A 19,054-nucleotide genomic window follows, 5' to 3' on the forward strand; every position below is an offset into this window, starting at 1 on the left:
ATGAAACTCGGTGGATAGGGTAATTTCGATCGATTTTAATGAAGAAACTAATGATTTATTCTAAATCGGGAATAGGCTCTCTTTCATACTTTCTGAGGTAATAGTCATCTTATCTTCAAGGATTGTATTCAAAGATGCCAAAAAGTTCAATGCTCATAACTAAGTGTAATTAGTATTTTTTAAACAATTATTTGACAGGATTAAAATAATGATATTTATTCATTGTTTTCTCATCGAACAAATACATAAAAAGATAATTTATTATCAATATTTACAAAATAAATTGTTATTATCTAAAAATTACAACAATAATAATATTTTTACATTTCATTTCTAAATAAAAAAATTAAATATGATTTAAAATAGCCAAAAATCAAAATAATTCGCTAATGTTTCTGTCACCTTGATAGTTTGATAAAATGGTGAAGCAATTTCCACAAAATTAAATACTGCATTATAATCTTGTTTGAATGGTGGCGCTTTTAAATTACCAATTTTAACAGTACTGAAAAAGAAAAACATTAAAAATTCATTCAAACCAAATAACGTGAATAATTTTCACAAATTTTCAAGTTGCCACAAAAATATCTCGCCTAAAATTAAATTTACCTATCATTGGCAAATTGTAACCACATATCAACAAAAATTCTACTCATTGCCCGAAAATTGGAACTAAACGAATGATTAACAAGTAAGCGTGGTAAAATATATTGTAAATCGTCACCATGACAAACACCATAATTAATACGATTATTAGCAAGCTCATTCGTTGTGCTAAATTCACCACGATACGTCATTATGTTATAATACACAGAAATATTCAACTTTTGGGCAAAACGTGTTGCCGATTCCTGCATTGGCACCAAGTAAATTCGATCAGTCAAAATCTACAACAAAAATAAAAAGCATAATTTAAATAAATAAATTAAAAAAAGTATAACTTTTAAAATAAAAATCGAACTTGAATAAGATGATAAGAAACATTTCAAAATTGGGATCCCGTAGTGGATACAGGTATTACGCTGCTTGTGGAAAGAAACCTGGTTGTCTACCTCCACCTCCACCGCCCCCACCTTGTCCACCTCCTCCACCACCACCCCCTCCGCCAGCCCCACTCTGTCCGCCTCAACCTCGTCCACACATCCCCAGCTGTGCGATATTGGGTAAGTAATTTTTTTATTATAAAAAATCGAGTGCAAAGTTTACTATAAAGTAATATATAACGAATGAAGACGAGGGATCCAACGAACATGCGCAAGTTTGTGTGACGTTCTTCTTCGACCATTAAAAAATTGACAATTTATTCTTGTAACATATTTTTATCTTATTTTGAAAAACAATTTGTGGTTAACTCAAACGTACCAAAGAAAATGATTTTTTAAAATTACCTTTTGATAATATTGATAATTTAGATTGGAAATCGGTTGTCCACCTAAATATTTATCACGGATATCCTCTGCCAAGCATTGCCATCTTTCTACTTCAATCGTATCATTGTAACATAAAATTATCGGAGCTAAATTCGTCCAATTTGTATTAATTTTTTCAAAATATTCTGGTTGAGTTAAATATGTGACAGTTGGATTTAAACCTTCATCGCGAACATTTTCAAAAATTAATGGTAAATCTTGTACAATATCATCTTGCAGTACCAAAATATCCCACGGTGATTTTATTAAAAATGCATTTGGATTCGATGCATTTTCAACAACTGCGCCAAAAAATGTTACAGCATAATTTGGATCGATTCCCAATGTTTGCTAAGACAATATTCAAAATTAAAAATTGTAATTAAAACTTTTAATTCAAAGTACAAAACATCTAAACGGGATTTTTATGTGTAGTACAGAAAAAGATGTAACAAAAATCGGCTAATTATACAAATGAAATAAACCGCTCATTTTTTGGCTAAAATCTGGTGAAATGTGTTTCTTAGGCTTCAAATAACATTCGTAAACTATGGAGAAAGAAAGAATGCTTTCATACTTGAAACTCCGTGAGTGGCTTCCATTTGGCATCTCCTTCTACCAAACTTCTCTCTACGACTGTTAAAAAAAAAGTGTTACGTTTTCCAATGCTAACATAACGATAACGCAGCAAGGAATTTGTGGGACTCTATCACCACTTGAATGTTATCAAGTCGTAGAGAGAAGTTTGGTAGACTTGCCAAAAGCAAGCCACTCACGAAGTTTGTATTTACGAAATCCTGTTTCTGTCCTGCGATCTATAAGATTGTTATATAATTCATAAATAGTCAACTTGTATTACATATATGCAATACAAGATAACAAGACTTGATGACATTCAAGTGGTGATAGAGTCTGACAAATTCTCTGCTGCGTTATAGTTATGTTAGCATTTGAAAACGTAACACTTTTTTTTAAAGGTCGTAGAGAAAAGTTTGGTTGACTCGCCAAATGGAAGCCACTCATGAAGTTTCAAGTATGTATTAATCATTTAACAAAGCATCCGTTCTGTCTCCAATGATATTTGACACCTAAGAAACAAATTTCACCATAGGCAACTTGTATTACATATATGTAATACAAGTTGCCTATTTATGAATTATTTAACTTGAATTAACAATTTATTGTTTACTAACAATAGAAACACTTCCGCAGTTAACTCATGGTTTACGAATGATTTTTGACACCTTAGAAACATATTCCATAAACTGTGTTTTGACTTTACTGCAGTTATTTGCTAGGCTAAAAATTGCTTTTCAAATGAAATTTTGCACTTTGAGTTACAACCATAACAACAAACCTCTTCAACGATTCTTTTTGCTGGTCGATTTCGTAAACATATGACCATATTGAAAACACAATCACTTGGACAATCAAGTCTCGCGGCTAATTGTTTAGCCTTATCTAACGGTTTATAAGTTAAATATTGCGAACTTAAACATGTTCCACTTAATGCAATCCCCCTGTTGAATAGTGCCACAGATTTTTGAGATAAGTAATGCAAAGTTACACTCGCAGCGCCCGCTGACCAACCAGTTAGCGTTATAGATTTAGGATTCCCTCCAAATTTTTCGATATTTATTTGTAGCCACTGTAATGCCAAAACTTGATCTTTTAAACCATTATTGCCAGAGACAATTTCATTCTCCGTGCTAAGAAATCCAAGCGCTCCCAAACGATAATTAAATGTTACGTAGACTACATTATGTTGTAACAATAAATCTGGCCTGTAATAATAGCCAGCTTCGTATAACCACAAACCGCCATGAATATGAACAATTGTATTCAATAGTTGATCGTTGTAAATAAATTTTGGCGTGTAAATATTTATTACAAGACAATCTTCTTGGCCTAAAATTATTTTCGGAGTGTTAAAAAACCTTTAAATGGAATTTACCGAAAAGTTACTCATTTTCGATTTTCTGTTTTTTTTTTTCTGTTAATAAATCTAATGACGAGTTCTTGAAAATTAATATTTCACGTTTTCTTTTTCGAAATTTGAATACTTTTCGACTCAAATTTAGGCACTTTTCAATATATATAATCGACTTACCCAAAATTTCGTTAGTTGGCATATCCAAATGAATACAAGCAATAGTTTTGTTAGCGATGAAAGTTGAATTCCATGGTCGAATTGGTTCTGGTTCCTATTTTACAGTACAAATTTATGAATAAGAAAATAATTTTTTAACCAAAACAATTACCTTAAATCGTAAATTTCCAATTGGTGGCTCTGCAAACGGTATTCCTTCAAATCCAATAAATTCATTATTGAAAGATTGCAAATAAAAACCTTGTACACAACCGGACGATGTATTTACTGTCAATTCACGTAATTTTATTGCCTTAATCCAAAAAATTTTAACAATTAAAAACGACAAAATAAATTTCCAGAAATGCATAGTAAAGACATTCGATAAAACTGCCTATTTAGCAAGTAAACATAAGTTACAATTTAAAAAATAATCGTGATAGAATTTATCAATTAACAAAACTCACGTTTTTAATTATAAAATCAGAATTTTTTATCAACTAAATTATCAGGAGTTTTTCATTTTCTCTTTGTTTTCGACATGTTTATTCAAAGCTATCGATCAAAATTAGAAATTTAATCGTCTACAGGGTGTGTAATGAAACCAAGGGTTTTTTTTAAAATGTTTTAGTTTTGATGATGAAAACTCGGTGAAAGATTCGAGAACGTAAAAATTTCTCAAAGTTATCGCCGTTAATAGGCTTGTAAACGTATAATATTCACTAGCAGATTCCAATATTCTAACTTTATCCTAGTTTAACCCAAAACTTTCTAATAAGAATTTTTTCAAAAGGGAAAAATGCTCTGATTACTGGTGCCGCTAATGGAATCGGCTTAGCTGTCGCTAGAACATTATTAAAGTTAGGTGCAAATGTAAGTACCAGTGATTCACACTCTAAATGGACCAAACTTTATTTTTCGAAATTTTTTATAGAAAGTGTGTATGTTGGATGTTGATGAAAAAAACGGAGAACGTGCAAGTAAAGAATTAAATGACGAATGTTGTCGTGATTGCACTTGTTTCCATAAAGTAGACGTAACTTGCCATGAAGAATTCGAAGGTACAAATATAAATCATGCCAAACTTGTGTTGAGTCCCAATTGTCTAAAAATCCTTTTTCAAAATCGTAAAAGTAATTTGGAACTGTGAACCTATACAGAAAAATCTAAGCTAAACTTAGTTATTGGTGTTTTTCCGTAAAGCCTGAACAATCTTAATATTATTTTTAAAATTTTTTTACAGAAGCTTTCAAAAATTGCCTAAAATGGGTGAGAAAATTAGACCTCGTGTTCAATAACGCTGGTATCTTAAATGACCATAAATGGAAAGAAACCGTTGCAATCAATACCGTAAGTATATAAATATACTGTCTTGAAAATATAACCACAATAATTTCGTGCCCATAAAACCCATATTTTAGACTGGAATGATTCGTGGAACAATGTTCGCTTTCAAATATATGGGCATAGATCAAGGTGGATGTGGTGGTATAGTCGTCAACAATGCATCAATTTTGGGTTTACAACCATTAGCGGGTTCTCCTGTTTATTGTGGCACCAAACATGCAGCTGTTGGAATGACTCGTTCATGGGGAACTCCATTCTGGTATGACCGAACTGGAATTAAATTTATGGCAATTCTTCCAGGTGTTACTGATACTAATATGATTACTGGAGCTCATGGACCTGACGATCCCTTAACTAAAGAACTAGCTAGAGGATTGGATTCTTTAGCCCCTCAACCGTAAGGTTTTTGCTATTGCTAACAAACAAATCATTTTATAAATACCAACTTATTTTGTTTGTTTTAGGGTTGACAAGATTGGTGATCATTTTGCGACAATAATAACACAAGGATCCAATGGTTCGCTGTGGGTATCTGAAAACGGTGAAACATATGAGGTTGAAATTCCTGATAGATCAGCACTTAAACATATTAAATAAATATGCAACATATTGACGTGTATTATAACATGATCGAGAAAGTTATCGAAAAATTTGATCAACAAATTATGCTTTTTATTTTTGAGTTATTTTTCGATTATTCCCCTTATATCATTCGTCTTATTCGAAATAATAAAAACTACGTTATACAATACATTTTTTTTTGCATTTTTTTTTTTTGCAGATAATTTTTTCTCATATTTTTTGGGACCAAGACTCCACAATCTTTAGGTCTAGGTTAATTTTGATCACAAATTTGAAAAGTATGACCCAAATTAAGTAAAATTACATACTTGGTTTATCAAAATTGGATAAAATTTGGATGTGATAGCAAAATTAAAATTTTTGGATTTTGATGACGTCATAAAGTTCAAAAATTTAAATTTTTGTTGACACAGGCAAATTTGATCCGATTTTACTGAAATTTTTTTTGAACTCCACTAATTTTGGGTCATTCTTTTCAGCTGTGATATCAATTTTTCGCTAGCTATCACTTATGGGCTCCTTTTCGGGACCAGGACTGCATATTTTTGAAACCTATTAGAGCTAAGTTAATTTTGGTCACAAATTTGAAAAGTATGACCCAAATTTAGTAGGATTACATACTGGGTTTATCAAAATTTGATAAAATTTGGATGTGATAGAGCAAATTATTATATTATTATTAATTTAAATTTTTTAGATTTTGATGACGTCATAAAGTTCGAAAATTCGATTTTTTTGTTTACACAGCAAATTATATTCACCAATTCAAAATTGGTACTCGACCTCAAATAAACAAGTAAGCGTGGTCAAATACATCGTTACCATGGCAAGCTTTATACATAATATAATTTTTAACAAGCTCATTAGTAGTTCTACATTCATCGGGAGGACTAATTATGTTATAATACACTGAAATATTCGACATTTTGGGCAAAACTTGTGGGGGGCTGTCTATTACCTGTTTTGTGTGGCACTAAGTGAATTGGATAAATTAAAATAGAAAAAATAAAAAGCATAATTTTTTTAATTCATCCAAGTACAATTAATTCAAGATGAATGCCATCATTATGCGAAGAAATATTTCGAAATTTGTATTCCGTTCTGGATATAAGTATTACAGTGGCTGTGCTGAAAAGAAACCTACTTGTCCCCCACCTCCACCACCACCGCCACCACCACCTTCACCTTGTCCAACTCCACCCCCACCACCAACAAATTGTAAAATATTGGGTAAGCAAAAAAACGTTAATACGATAATAATCGTTCGTACGAGCTTTTTTGACTAAATTAGGTACGTACGGTTTAAGCAAATTCGATAGTGGCAATTTACTTTCACACTTCGTAACTTAGAAACTCTCGAACAAAAAATTCATAAAAGTACAATTTAAACAGTGTTTGGGTCGGATTTTTTATATTCCAAAACTTCTTCGTCTTTATAATAAGTATTTATTCATAGGGACAAATGCTCTTATTACTGGTGCCGCAAGTGGAATGGGCTTAGCTGCCACTAAAACATTATTAAATTTGGGGGCAAATGTAAGTGCTAATGGTTCATATTTGCAATAAAGTGTTGCTAACTTTTTCGAAATATTTTATAGAAAATATGTATGTTAGATGTTGATGAAAAAAACGGACAATGTGCAAGTAAAGAATTGAATGCTGAATATGGACGTGATTGTACGTGTTTCCAAAAAGTAGATGTTACTTGCCCTGAGGCAATGGAAGGTAACATTACCTCAAAATTATTTAACATATTTTCTATCGATTGGATAATAAATCATATAAAATGTTATATTTTTACAGAAGCATTTGCTAAGTGCCATAAATGGGTAAAAAAACTAGACTACGTTTTCAATAATGCCGGAATTTTAAATGACCATAAATGGATTGATACCGTTGCAATCAATATGGTAAGTATTCCAAACTTCTATGAAAAATGCTAATAAATTAAAGTGGAATACGCATATATTTAGACTGCAGTAATTCATGGAACAATGCTTGGCTTCAAATATATGGGCTTGGATCAAGGTCATTGCGGTGGTACAATCATAAATCATTCTTCAGTTTTGGGTTTACAACCATTAACTGGAGCCCCGGTTTATGTTGGCACCAAACATGCAATTATTGGAATGACACGTTCCTGGGCAACACCTTTCTGGCATAAACGTACCGGAGTTAACATGTTGACATTGTGCTCAGGTGGTAGCCCCACTAATTTACTTAAATGGGCTGAGAAAGCTGATGATCCCTTAACTAAAGAATTGATTCGAGGACTTGGTACTATGCCCGATCAACAGTAAGTCTATTGTTCGTGACAGAAAAACAAAATCAATTTTTTTCTGTCTGCCAATTGTTTTATTTTTCTGTCACGAGTTGACGGTAAATAATTCGAATCAATATTCGAATCGTTCATGATAACTCCTTTTTGTTTACAGAATTGAAAAATGGAGTGCAGCTTTTGCACATATGTTACTTAAAGGTCAAAATGGTTCTGTTTGGTACACTGAAGACTGTAATTCTTGTGAAATTGAAATTCCTGACAGATTATCACTTAAACGTAAATGTCCAAGTTGATCTGTATTATAACATAATTATATCCATTTTCAAAATACAACCAAAAACTTATGCTTTTTATTTTTGGATTATTTCCCTGTATTAATTTAAATACTGTTTTATTCGAAATAATAATAACGTTAAACAATATTTACATTTATTTTTTTTTTTTTTGTACTTTTGCTTATTTATTTTTAACGCTTTTATGCATAAATAGTCAGGAATGGTTTGACAAAGGGGGATAAGAAAAGATATAGTGTGGGCGCTTTCTGGCAAACATTCGGAATATTAATCTATAATAGCGCAGGCTATTTATAAAAAATCCTTGATTGATAGCCTTTATCTCTTTATATTTAACTTACCCTTCAGGTACGGAACCATACTAGAATAAAGAGTAAACAAATTAAAATAATATATAAATAGTTACCATAGCAAACGCCAAAATGATTATAATTTTTGATAAGAAACATTTTTTGACACTTCTTTGATAAATTTCACTCTTAGGATTTCATAAACAAGAGTTCTTGATTCTAAAAAAGTAAAAATGTATACTATTTGTTATGAGGTATATACTATTCGTGCAACTCAACTGTATGTAAAGTTGCATAAAAAAAATTGTTTTTTGAAGACAATTTTTTCTCTATCAAGGAATACACTTTCAAAATATACACTTTTAATGTAAAAGAAAAACTGAAAAATTTTCCAAAGAAGCGCGCACTTTATGCCCTATACTATCTATATCGCGAGATGTAGTTTTTTTCTAGCACATAAATGTGCAAAATAAAAATAAAACAAGTTTAAATTGAATAATAAATACATTAATCAAAGTAAACTTATTATTAGAATGTTTGTTAGAAAGAAAAACTAAGGAAAAAATCGTATTTTTGTAAATTAGCATAAATTAATTATTTGTTAATGTTAATGTAAATTAAATTCTATACGGTACAATATAATTCAAATTAAACGACCCTTTACGGGTTAGATATTTAGCTACGGCTACGAAGGCGAACATTCCACAACAGGAACTTACGAAGATAGGCAAGTATTAAACATTTACAGTGTGTCCACTTTAGTCAGCACCATGTGGAAAACTTTATTATTTGTTTTATGAAAAAAGTTATTCTTGATAAAAAGTTCTGCATGGCGTAGAACGCAATACAAAATAGTCAGATATCAACTTTTTGTATATTTATCGAGAAAAGTTGATTGAAATCTACGATGCGTTTTTCTCAAATCTATCATCAGTAAAATATACCAAATAACTGAATTTGCATAACAAACACTAAAAAATCATTTTTCAATGAAATCACTTTTTGAGTTAGTTCGTATTTTTTTATTGTAATTGTTGTAAGTAAATACGATTATTAAAATCAAACAAAAGAAAATTTAATAGGCCAGAACAATTTAATTTCCTATTCCCGGATTATTAAATAATTATTTGCCTGTCACTTTTAATAATGTTCGTTTAATTACTTTACAAGTATAATGTTGGACTAATTTCAATATTTGCAGTTTATTAACTTATTTACTTATAGTGAGTGTATCTTAAAAACCCATCGGTCGATTTCATTTTTTTCGGTATGCCCTTTCAAATGACGTATAACTTAAGATAGGAGGTGCTTTTGCATATTAATTATACAAATTTTAATCGTTATTATCTCATTTCACAGACGGTGGACAAATTTTTTTTTTTTATTAAATACAAAAATATTTAAAATTTGATAAGTTTCTAGAGGGTCAAACAACTTGAAATTGTTTTTCTAAAGACCGACCGGACGTGCGTTATTTATCTTGTTTTGACAAATTAGTTTATAAGATTTTGATAACTTTTTTAATTACTTGGAAATAATTAATTTTTTATAGAAATTTAACTGGAATTAAAATGTAAAGAATCATGAGATATAAATTTGTTTTTTTACAAATTTTAATATTTTTATATTAAAGTTATAATAGTGTCTCCGTTGTCATTAAATTCAAAAAACTTTGAATTCAGATTGGGCTAAGTCTAAATTAATTCTGATAATTTTGTAAGGATGTATGAGCACAGTAGTTGGGACACAAATTTATAATAATTTATATTTTCAATTTTGATGGTGAATTATGTTATAACTTATATTGTCATATAAGACGAAAAGTAAGAATACAATTTCTCGATATCTGGAGTAATTTTCAAAATATACAAAATTGAAAATTATGTTTAATTATTAAGCTTTCGATTTTTCGAAATCAATGCAGATATTCAAAAGTTGTATTCTTATTTTTCGTCTACATTCATGAAGCCATAACAAAATTAAACAATTCACATTAAGTCTAAACTTAGCCTTGGTGCTCGCACTACCTTAGTTACGGAAATATTTCACACTAGTGAAAGTCTTTTAGAGCACTCGTTGCCAACACTGGCAACGAAGACGCTTCCAGAAAAAAAGTTATTCAGTAAATATAATGATTAAAATTAATTACCGAATGTAAAAATATTTTTTTCTTTAATAATTTTATTTAAATTAATCTAATTACAGTTTGATTCAAAAATATATACATTATGAAAAATTTTTCAATACTATAAAAATCATCCCTTAAGTTGTCTTTCTGATTTCCGTCGAGTAGGTACAAAGGTATTAATTTTGCGTAATCTGGAATAATCTGCATATTAGTGGTATGATGGATGTGTGAGTTTAGATCAGGTGTCACGAAACCTAGCCTAGATGATGCTGATCCTAGCTTTATAAAGTATAAAATTTTGTTTTTTTATTATTATATAATTGTCTTGAAAACGAACCACTGTGTACAGTACTATTTATTAACAAAATTATTAAAATATTTTACGTACTATTTTTAGAAATACTAGACTAAATGAGTAAATCCAATAATTAGTTTTATTTTTTTAATTTTCAAATTCGATAATCAAAGTTTAAAGAAAATGTGGTATCATCTTATTTCCAAGAAAATTATAAATTTATCAAACGAAATGATCCAAAACTGCTCTCCTGTATGAAGTGTTATCAGAGATTATCATAAATTGCAACAAATTACGACTTGATTGCCATAAATATTTTCCAGAATAGGCATATTTTTCAATTTAAGAAACTTACAATCATAGTCGTATGAGGTTGGAGGGGTGGGGTGGGTTTTGTTCTTAGCTATGTTTCAAGTGCGAGTTTATGGTTCCGTACCCGATGTTAACTACAAAAGAGCTGATGATCTTCAAAAGAGCTGAGCAGATTTCCTTGAAACTTAAGAACAGCCTCGGTCAAATTACCTTTCAAAAAAAAAAATCTCAAAAATTATGTCGTCATACAATTTTTAATTTAATAGTTTTTCTATTAAAAACTACTTTAATTCTATGTTTTTTTTATTCTATTTGTGTTAAAAATTTGTCAAAAAGTTATAAACAAAATTTGGAGTTTATTTTCGATTTCAGTATTTAAAATTACGAAAAATATCCTGAAGTGATAATAATAAAACTAACCAATTCCTTTGAAGTAAATTAAAATAAATATTGAAAGTATTTTTAAAATATTTGTAACTAAAACGTTTTAATTTTTATGCCCATATAACTACAGAGCGTTCAGAATTATGCAATTAGGGGACGTTTAACCTTGGTGAGGAGAGAAAAACGGAAACCTTGGATTTAAATATCTAAAAATATACAGTGTGGTGCATTTAAGATGAAGACACCCTCATATTTACGTTATTCATAGGAATAACGATTTGTAATTTTGGGCAGTCATACAAGCCACAAGGCGATCGGTCATATTTAATAAGATATACTACTCTCCACATTGGTTGTTTGACAAAAGCAAATATGTAAATTCAATTTCACCTCTCGAAGATTGTTAATAAAAAATTTCCGATTTTTAATTAGTAGCAAATACTTAGTGTTAATTATACTCGTTCCAATATTATTTTTACACCAGATGATAATTAATATTAATTGTTATTAATAATAAATGATTTATCATGAAATGAATACAAAATAGAATAATATTTTGTTGTTAGGCTGGATTGTTTATAATTATTAATAATATTACTTTTACCAGAGTAAATATTATAAGATAATTTTTTTTTTAATTGGAAAAAAACCATATGGCATTAAATAATTTATCTCCATGATGAGTGCTCATTAAAGGATGTATGCACACGATTCGAAAATATTAAAGAACACAAAGTACACGAATTTTGCATTTTTTGTACTAATTATATCCAAAACTAGTTTTGGATACAAAAATAAAAATGGCAAAAATCGTGTACTATAATTAATATGTGTCTTGGAACACTGCCTACTTGACACTACAGATTGAAAAGATTACCTATATGTCTTTATTTAACATTTACATTTGTTTCAGTACACCTTCATAAGGAACTTCGTTCCTAACGGGGGTCCCACGGCCGCAATCTTTTTGTATCTGTAGAGATATATATTTATGTTCATTAATTTGGTACATTTAATTTACAGTCAGTCCATCTAACCCTGTGCGGCTAACGATTTTCTCTACCAAATACCGTGAAAGTACATCTTTAAATTTTTAATAAAATTATTTTGTTTCCATAATACAATATATCCAATATTATCGATATCTGTTCAATATATTATTGAATGTCATAAAGTGCAAACTTTTGTAAGGGATTAACTATGGTAAATCCTTTTTTTTTACTAAACTAAATATATTAACATTATAAATTATGTTTATATGTTAAAAAAACACCAGTGTCGGTAGTTTTATCAAAAAAAATGAAGTAATTTTTAATGAAAATTGCATCATTTTTATCAGTTTTAATTAAATTAATTATTGGTAAAATGAAAATCTGTAGCCATATAATAAATTGATTTTGTTAATTAAAAATAAAATTTTTACCTCTCTCAAAGAATACAAGTCTAGTTTAGCCTAGCAAGACCATTTTAAAACGCACAAGAAGCTAAATTTTTGCTATCAGTTACTGTCTAAACTATTCGGTTTATAAAAAAATGTTTCAAACAGAAAATTGTTTACGTATTTATAAAGAACAACTTTCTAATTTAAAGCGTTTATCTATTGTTTGTCAGTTATGAATCAGAGTGAGGTTTTAATTGAACTGGAAAACTTAGATCGAATTCGATGCCGGTATAAGATGTCCCTATGAAACTAAATTTTCTCGATTAAATTTATTTATCGAATTTTAAGCATATATCAACTTAAGTAGTAGTTAGTACAAATAATTTACAGTTTTTTCCATCATAGATAAAAGGAAAGAAAAATTGTCATATGTTAATTTTGAAATAAATTCATTCATAAAATAAACATTTCCATCTGAAGAACATTATAAATAAACCAATAAATCTATATCGAGGCCAGGCGCACTTAATAAAATTATTTATTTATTTACGTGTTACGGTTGGTCAGTGAAAAACTAACGTCATAGAAAAACTAATCTTTTTTTTTTAATCTCCATTTTGAAAATTGATTTTCAAATAATTCAATTTAATTTTTAGCTCATTGATTAAATAATATTTAAAATTTAACTTAGTTACATTAAAAAAACACGCGACGCCAATGATATTGTTCTTAGTCTCTTACTAATTTTCATCATTGCTAATCATATAAACTGGCATCGCACGTCTCTGTCCCTTACCCCCCCCCCTGTTCAATTACTAATTTTAATATTTACAATTCAATAAAGGATGCAACAATTTTTATTTTGTTTTTCTTTTCAATTGATCTGATACGTGAAGCGCAGTTTTGTTATATAAAAAGGCGGCAGATCAATTGTGGAATCACTTTTCGTTGTACATTCAGTTGTGTGATACCTCAGTGTTTTTTTTTAAATTTGTTGCAAAACTCTCATAAAAAAATGGTTTACGATATTAAAGGCAAAAATGCTCTTGTTACTGGTGCCGCTACCGGTATTGGTTTGTGTTATGTGAAGGAATTATTAAAATTAGGCGCAAATGTAAGTATAGTCGAAAATTGTTTACAACGATATTATATTTTTTATTTCTTAAACAAATTTTTTTTTTTTTTTGCAGAAAGTATGTATTTTGGATTTGGATGCTAAAAATGGTGAAGCTGCAAGCAAACAATTAAACACTGAATTGGGACGTGAATGTACTTGTTTCCAAAAAGTTGATGTTACAAACTCGGCACAACTAGAAAGTATGTATACCCATATAATTTATTTCTAAAAGATTTTCGAAAAATCGAATCAAATCCAACAATTGAACTATTTATGATTTGATTGTTACAGATGCATTCAAAACATGCGTAAATTGGTGCAAACAATTGGACATTGTTATCAACAATGCCGGTGTTATGAATGACGGAAAATGGGAATTGGAAATCGCAATTAATGTCGTATGTATTTTATTTACAAAATAATAATTGGGGTTTAAACTCCATTCTTTTAGACATACACGTCTATAACAGAAGCCACCCACATCATTATTTTTCATCTTTATTTATTTTTATACTTCATCCGAATACATATATACATACCATAAAATTTTATGATATGGGTGTAGTCGGTTACTTTGTTCTTATCCAAGCGACGATAGTGTGATCAATTTACCCCCCCCCCCAAGAATGCCACTGCCTGGATTCGAACCCGCAGTTCGACCTCCCAGTCTAAGTAGTCAAACGATTAAATGGGATTGCGCTTTCACTTAGCCGGTTTATTTACAAATTCAGAATAAAAATTTATGTTTTTTTAGAATGCAGTCGTTCGTGGAACACAATTAGCCTTCCAATATATGGGTAAAGACCAGGGTGGAAAAGGTGGTATTGTCGTAAACATTGCCTCAATTCTTGGTTTACAACCATTGGCTGGATGTCCAGTATATGTTGCAACCAAACACGCTGTTATTGGAATGGATCGTTCATGGGGTGTAAGTTTCGATTTAAAAAAAAAATCATGTATATTCCCTGTTATTTATTTTATTTTTATTTTTTTAGACACCATTCCATTACAATCGTACAGGAATTAAAGTTTTGACAATGTGTCCCGGAGTGACAGATACTCCTTTAATTTCTGAAGCTCATGGTTTACAAGGGGATGATATTCTTGGTCGTGAATGCCAACGTGAACTTGATTCAATGCCCAAACAATCGTAAGTAATTTTAAGTTTCTTTAATCATTTCTTCCCAACGCAAGAGCGCAAAATGGGGAGTCAGTGTCGGATTATTCATGTCGGAGTCTCAAGGCAATGCAATTCTTTGCCACCGTTTAAAGATCATCACCTCTTTTTAAGTTAAGATCTGGGTGTTTTAATTTAACGTAACGCACTTAATTATTAGTTCTACAATTCAATACTAGATGGCTCTGTTTTGTAACCATGAAATATTTCATTAACTGATAGCATGCGTCGAAAAAAACCAATAATACCTTAGGACCCAAATTTTCCAATTAAATTTTCTCTCTAAACAGGTGCCGGCTCTGCTTAATGGTTACCCCATTCTTGGAGGAAGTTAGGAGAGCTATTTTTTCTCAATTTTATTTTCATTTTTCATTTCAACTGGTTGGTTTTTACGGTTTTGAATTATTTATTTGGGAATCTAAAAACTTTCTGCAATCGTCAGTAAAATATGACTAAAAATGAAAATTTACGTGACCTAAATGTCCCATTGATATCCATGAAACATATTGGCTAAAAAAGCTCTAAATAAAGTTTATAATTTAGGTACTGCCCTTTTACCATCTTACCATAATTTGTAGTTATAATATCGCTTTTCTTATTCTTTTAGACCAAGCCATGTTGCGCAAGGTATGATGACTATTATTACAAAAGGTGAAACTGGATCCGTTTGGGTTTGTGAAGGCGGACAACCTATTTATGAAGTTGAAATTCCAGACAGATTAACACTCAAACGTAAAAATTAAAATACTAAAGATTTTTTTTCGATAATATTAAAGGATGTGACATTTTTCATTTTTCTAGATTCTATTGCTTTTATTTTTATCTGTTTTATTCGTAATTAATATAAAAAAAACTAAGACCGAAATATTTTTATTGTTTTTTATTTCCTTTCTCACAAATTTTCCGTATATATTTTTAAGTATTTTGCGAAAATTCTAGTGAAAAATTCGCTGTTCAATTCTAATTCTGTAGATATACGATCGAAGATATAAAATTTGTAAAATGTTTTTCCTTTTCCAACTGTTCGTATTATTATTAAATTATACAGGGTGTGAATTTTTTTTCAGTTATTTCGTATTGTTGATTTAAGTTATTTACAAAAAGAAAGATTATTATGAGTATTCTTTTAAGAATTTCGCATGGAATTCTTTAATATGATTTAACATTTCTTTTAGTTTATCGGTTTGTGGTAAAATCGTTGTACGGAAGTGATATGTACCAGCTTTTTGGCCAAATCCAGAACCCGGAATAACACAAATACCTGTAAATAATGAAAAAGAAAGACAATTATAAAATAATTTCCTTTAAGAAAAACTTCTGCTTTCGTAAGATATAAGTTCTGATTTCCATTGTTGCGAATGACCTTTATCCAAACAGGAATTTGTAGATCACCACCAATGCAAAATTTTGCTCTGATCTGTTTTTACGAGCTTTAAATAATTTAAATGAGAAGCAATTTTTATAAAATCTCTGAATTTATTTACCAGTTGTTTCAAGTAATTGGAATGCATAGAACTCGTCAGGTTCTTGACCATTCTGTTTGGCTATTTCAATTACTTTTTCTGGCATTTCTACTCGCGGGAAAGCGTACATAGCACCTTGAACTTCATTACAACTATATCCAGGAATACTGTTAAATGTATCGTAAATCAATTTGGCTCTATCCTAAAAATCAAAAAATCCAAATTGAAGATCTCTCTGATATATTTATCCGGCACACGTTTTAGATCATACCTTTAATGAACCTAAAACAGCATTCTTTTCTTTCTCAAAAAGATCATAGCTTGGATCACCTTTTTGGGGTGGATTCACAACACAATCAATCACAGTTTGGCCGTGAATATTTGGACAATAAGAGGCACTGATATTTTTTAATAATTGTGCTCTCACTTGTGGATGAAAATTTGTGATTTCTGTATAGCCACCACGAATTCCGCCTTCTGCCATATAACCTTTTGATATTGACATAAAACTGACTAATTCCATTGATGAATATGGTTCGCCCATTTCCTTCATGACCTACGAACAAAATACCGTGTACACACATCTCGTTTTTCGTATAACTATAACCATAGACAACTAATTATAATCTCAAGTGCATGGGCTCGTTCAAGCCATTTTGAAGCTATTATAAACAATATTATTAGAATATGTCTTACCTTTTTAAATGGATGAAATTCAGAATCTTTAGCATAAATATTAAACTGATAAACTTCGTCAGCCAGAATTAATAATTTCTCATTAAAAGCAAATTTAATAATATTCTGGATATTCTCTTTTGTTAATACTTGTCCTGTTGGATTTCCTGGATTAATTACAACAATAGCACGTGGATTAGCATTATGTTTAGTTTTAGCTTCATTTAGTGCCCGTTCTAATTCTGTATTATTGATACTCCACCCGTTTGCTTCATCCAAAAAGTATCCAATTTTGAGCATATTGTATTCAGTGAGTATTGCTGAATACAATGGATATTGTGGAATTGGAATCATTACTCCTGGTTTTTTACCATCGATTGTACACTTTAATAATCCTAGCACGATTTTAATAGATTCGAAACTACCTAAAACAAAAAGGTTTTTTTTTATAGAGATGGCTGATTTAACTTCTAAGTTCTATACATTTTCAACAGATGGCAATGTCAGTTATACAATTTCCCTCAGACATATATTATTTTTAGTTTGGTTGTGTTATTATAATGATGAAAGATGGCGCTGTATTTTAATTTCAGTATAGAGTTGAATTAATTTCTAAGTTCTATAAATTTTCAATAGATGGTAATGAGAATTCAACAAATTTGTTCCAAAAATCTAAAATACAACAAAAAATTCATACAAACCATTAGATAGAATAATATCGTCTTGGCTACATGCAAAACCATCACGTTTTGTAATAAATTGTGCAACATGTTCCCGAATTACTTCGAGACCTTGTAAATCTGCGGAATAAGAACCAATTGAATATCCATTACATGCTTTCAAAATTGTTTCTACACGATGTTTAACATCAGCTGGAAATGTTGGGTCATTCAACAGTTCTGGATGTGCAATTGATGCGCATACTTGTCGAAAAAATGTTATAGGTTTTTGCCCCATAGCTTGTGCATCGCCATTGTTTGCTTTGATTACAGTTTTGAATGGTTTCTGAACACCCTGTGAAAAAAGAACCGAAAAGAAACTTTTAAGGCAGATATTTTTAGTCTACATTATTGAGAGTGTTTCAAGAGCAACCACTTTGCTGTTGTTGAATTCTTCCAATTATGTATTCATCCGGCAGCACTCGCGTCAACCGTTCAGTAATCTTTAGTCGCGTGATGAGAGATTTGCTCACGCATTTTACACATGCGTCAACATATTCTTTAACTTTGTAAATCATAAATAAAATTGACTGCCCTTGAAATAATATTTACCTTTGCCATTTCCTTTTCAATCTCATTGGCCCGAATAAATAACGGCCCACGTACCGCATACTGTAATTCAATAATATATGGATTTATATTATCCAAAGTAAGAAAATTTGTTTCCTCGGACATTTTAAACACTTATGTAACTAATACAGACAGGACAATGAAAAAACTTTAATAAAATAATTTTAAAACTATGTTAGTGATAATATGTTAGTAATAATTAAATATTTTGATTAGGTACAATGTAGGTACCTTGAATCATTCTGTAGTTTCTCGGCAGCTAATATTATCTACTGGACAGCGTTTATATACCTACATAGGTAGTTAATTTACATTCTGGTCTAGAAATTTGAAGAAATCGATTATTCTTTTTTGCATATTTTTAAAGCTTAGACCCTTAAAAGTATGTCTGGATTTTTCAAATTCGAATTATTTTCGGAGATACAGCAGATTTTCTGGTAACGAAGTTTGAATTGATCGCTCATGTACCTACTGCGAGCTTCTATTGCTTCAAAAGAAGGCAAAACAGCTCGGTTAGCAGAACCTCAAGACCCATTCGACCT

At 30.2% G+C, this 19,054-nt stretch overlaps 4 protein-coding genes across 4 annotated transcripts; 2 read left to right on the plus strand and 2 right to left on the minus strand.

The window, feature by feature from the left end:
- Nucleotides 1–146: 146 nt before the first annotated feature.
- LOC123298925 (esterase FE4-like) lies at nucleotides 147–3,871 on the minus strand. The gene is made up of 7 exons (XM_044881025.1): nucleotides 3,671–3,871; nucleotides 3,520–3,613; nucleotides 2,767–3,317; nucleotides 1,389–1,760; nucleotides 610–887; nucleotides 368–505; nucleotides 147–159 (listed from the first exon to the last, which is right to left on the minus strand). Exons 1-7 carry the CDS (start codon nucleotides 3,866–3,868, stop codon nucleotides 147–149), a joined length of 1,644 nt encoding a protein of 547 aa, XP_044736960.1. The 5' UTR covers nucleotides 3,869–3,871.
- Nucleotides 3,872–4,441: 570 nt separating this feature from the next.
- On the plus strand, nucleotides 4,442–5,442 carry LOC123298926 (alcohol dehydrogenase 1-like). Its single transcript, XM_044881027.1, has 4 exons — nucleotides 4,442–4,559; nucleotides 4,742–4,848; nucleotides 4,920–5,242; nucleotides 5,310–5,442. The coding sequence occupies exons 1-4, from the start codon at nucleotides 4,442–4,444 to the stop codon at nucleotides 5,440–5,442; spliced, it is 681 nt and encodes a 226-aa protein (XP_044736962.1).
- Nucleotides 5,443–6,444: 1,002 nt separating this feature from the next.
- On the plus strand, nucleotides 6,445–15,919 carry LOC123298927. Its single transcript, XM_044881028.1, has 13 exons — nucleotides 6,445–6,657; nucleotides 6,884–6,963; nucleotides 7,026–7,152; nucleotides 7,231–7,337; nucleotides 7,401–7,723; nucleotides 7,863–7,996; nucleotides 12,687–12,691; nucleotides 13,648–13,905; nucleotides 13,982–14,108; nucleotides 14,200–14,306; nucleotides 14,663–14,836; nucleotides 14,904–15,058; nucleotides 15,693–15,919. The coding sequence occupies exons 1-13, from the start codon at nucleotides 6,480–6,482 to the stop codon at nucleotides 15,826–15,828; spliced, it is 1,911 nt and encodes a 636-aa protein (XP_044736963.1). The 5' UTR covers nucleotides 6,445–6,479; the 3' UTR covers nucleotides 15,829–15,919.
- A 220-nt stretch (nucleotides 15,920–16,139) lies between these two features.
- On the minus strand, nucleotides 16,140–18,639 carry LOC123297595 (alanine aminotransferase 2-like). Its single transcript, XM_044879326.1, has 6 exons — nucleotides 18,495–18,639; nucleotides 17,925–18,237; nucleotides 17,245–17,648; nucleotides 16,820–17,104; nucleotides 16,570–16,750; nucleotides 16,140–16,346 (listed from the first exon to the last, which is right to left on the minus strand). Exons 1-6 carry the CDS (start codon nucleotides 18,615–18,617, stop codon nucleotides 16,198–16,200), a joined length of 1,455 nt encoding a protein of 484 aa, XP_044735261.1. The 5' UTR covers nucleotides 18,618–18,639; the 3' UTR covers nucleotides 16,140–16,197.
- Between the last annotated feature and the right edge of the window lie 415 nt (nucleotides 18,640–19,054).

The sequence above is a fragment of the Chrysoperla carnea genome, chromosome 4 (assembly GCF_905475395.1).
Source record: "Chrysoperla carnea chromosome 4, inChrCarn1.1, whole genome shotgun sequence".
In the NCBI taxonomy this organism is placed as follows: Eukaryota; Metazoa; Arthropoda; class Insecta; order Neuroptera; family Chrysopidae; genus Chrysoperla; species Chrysoperla carnea.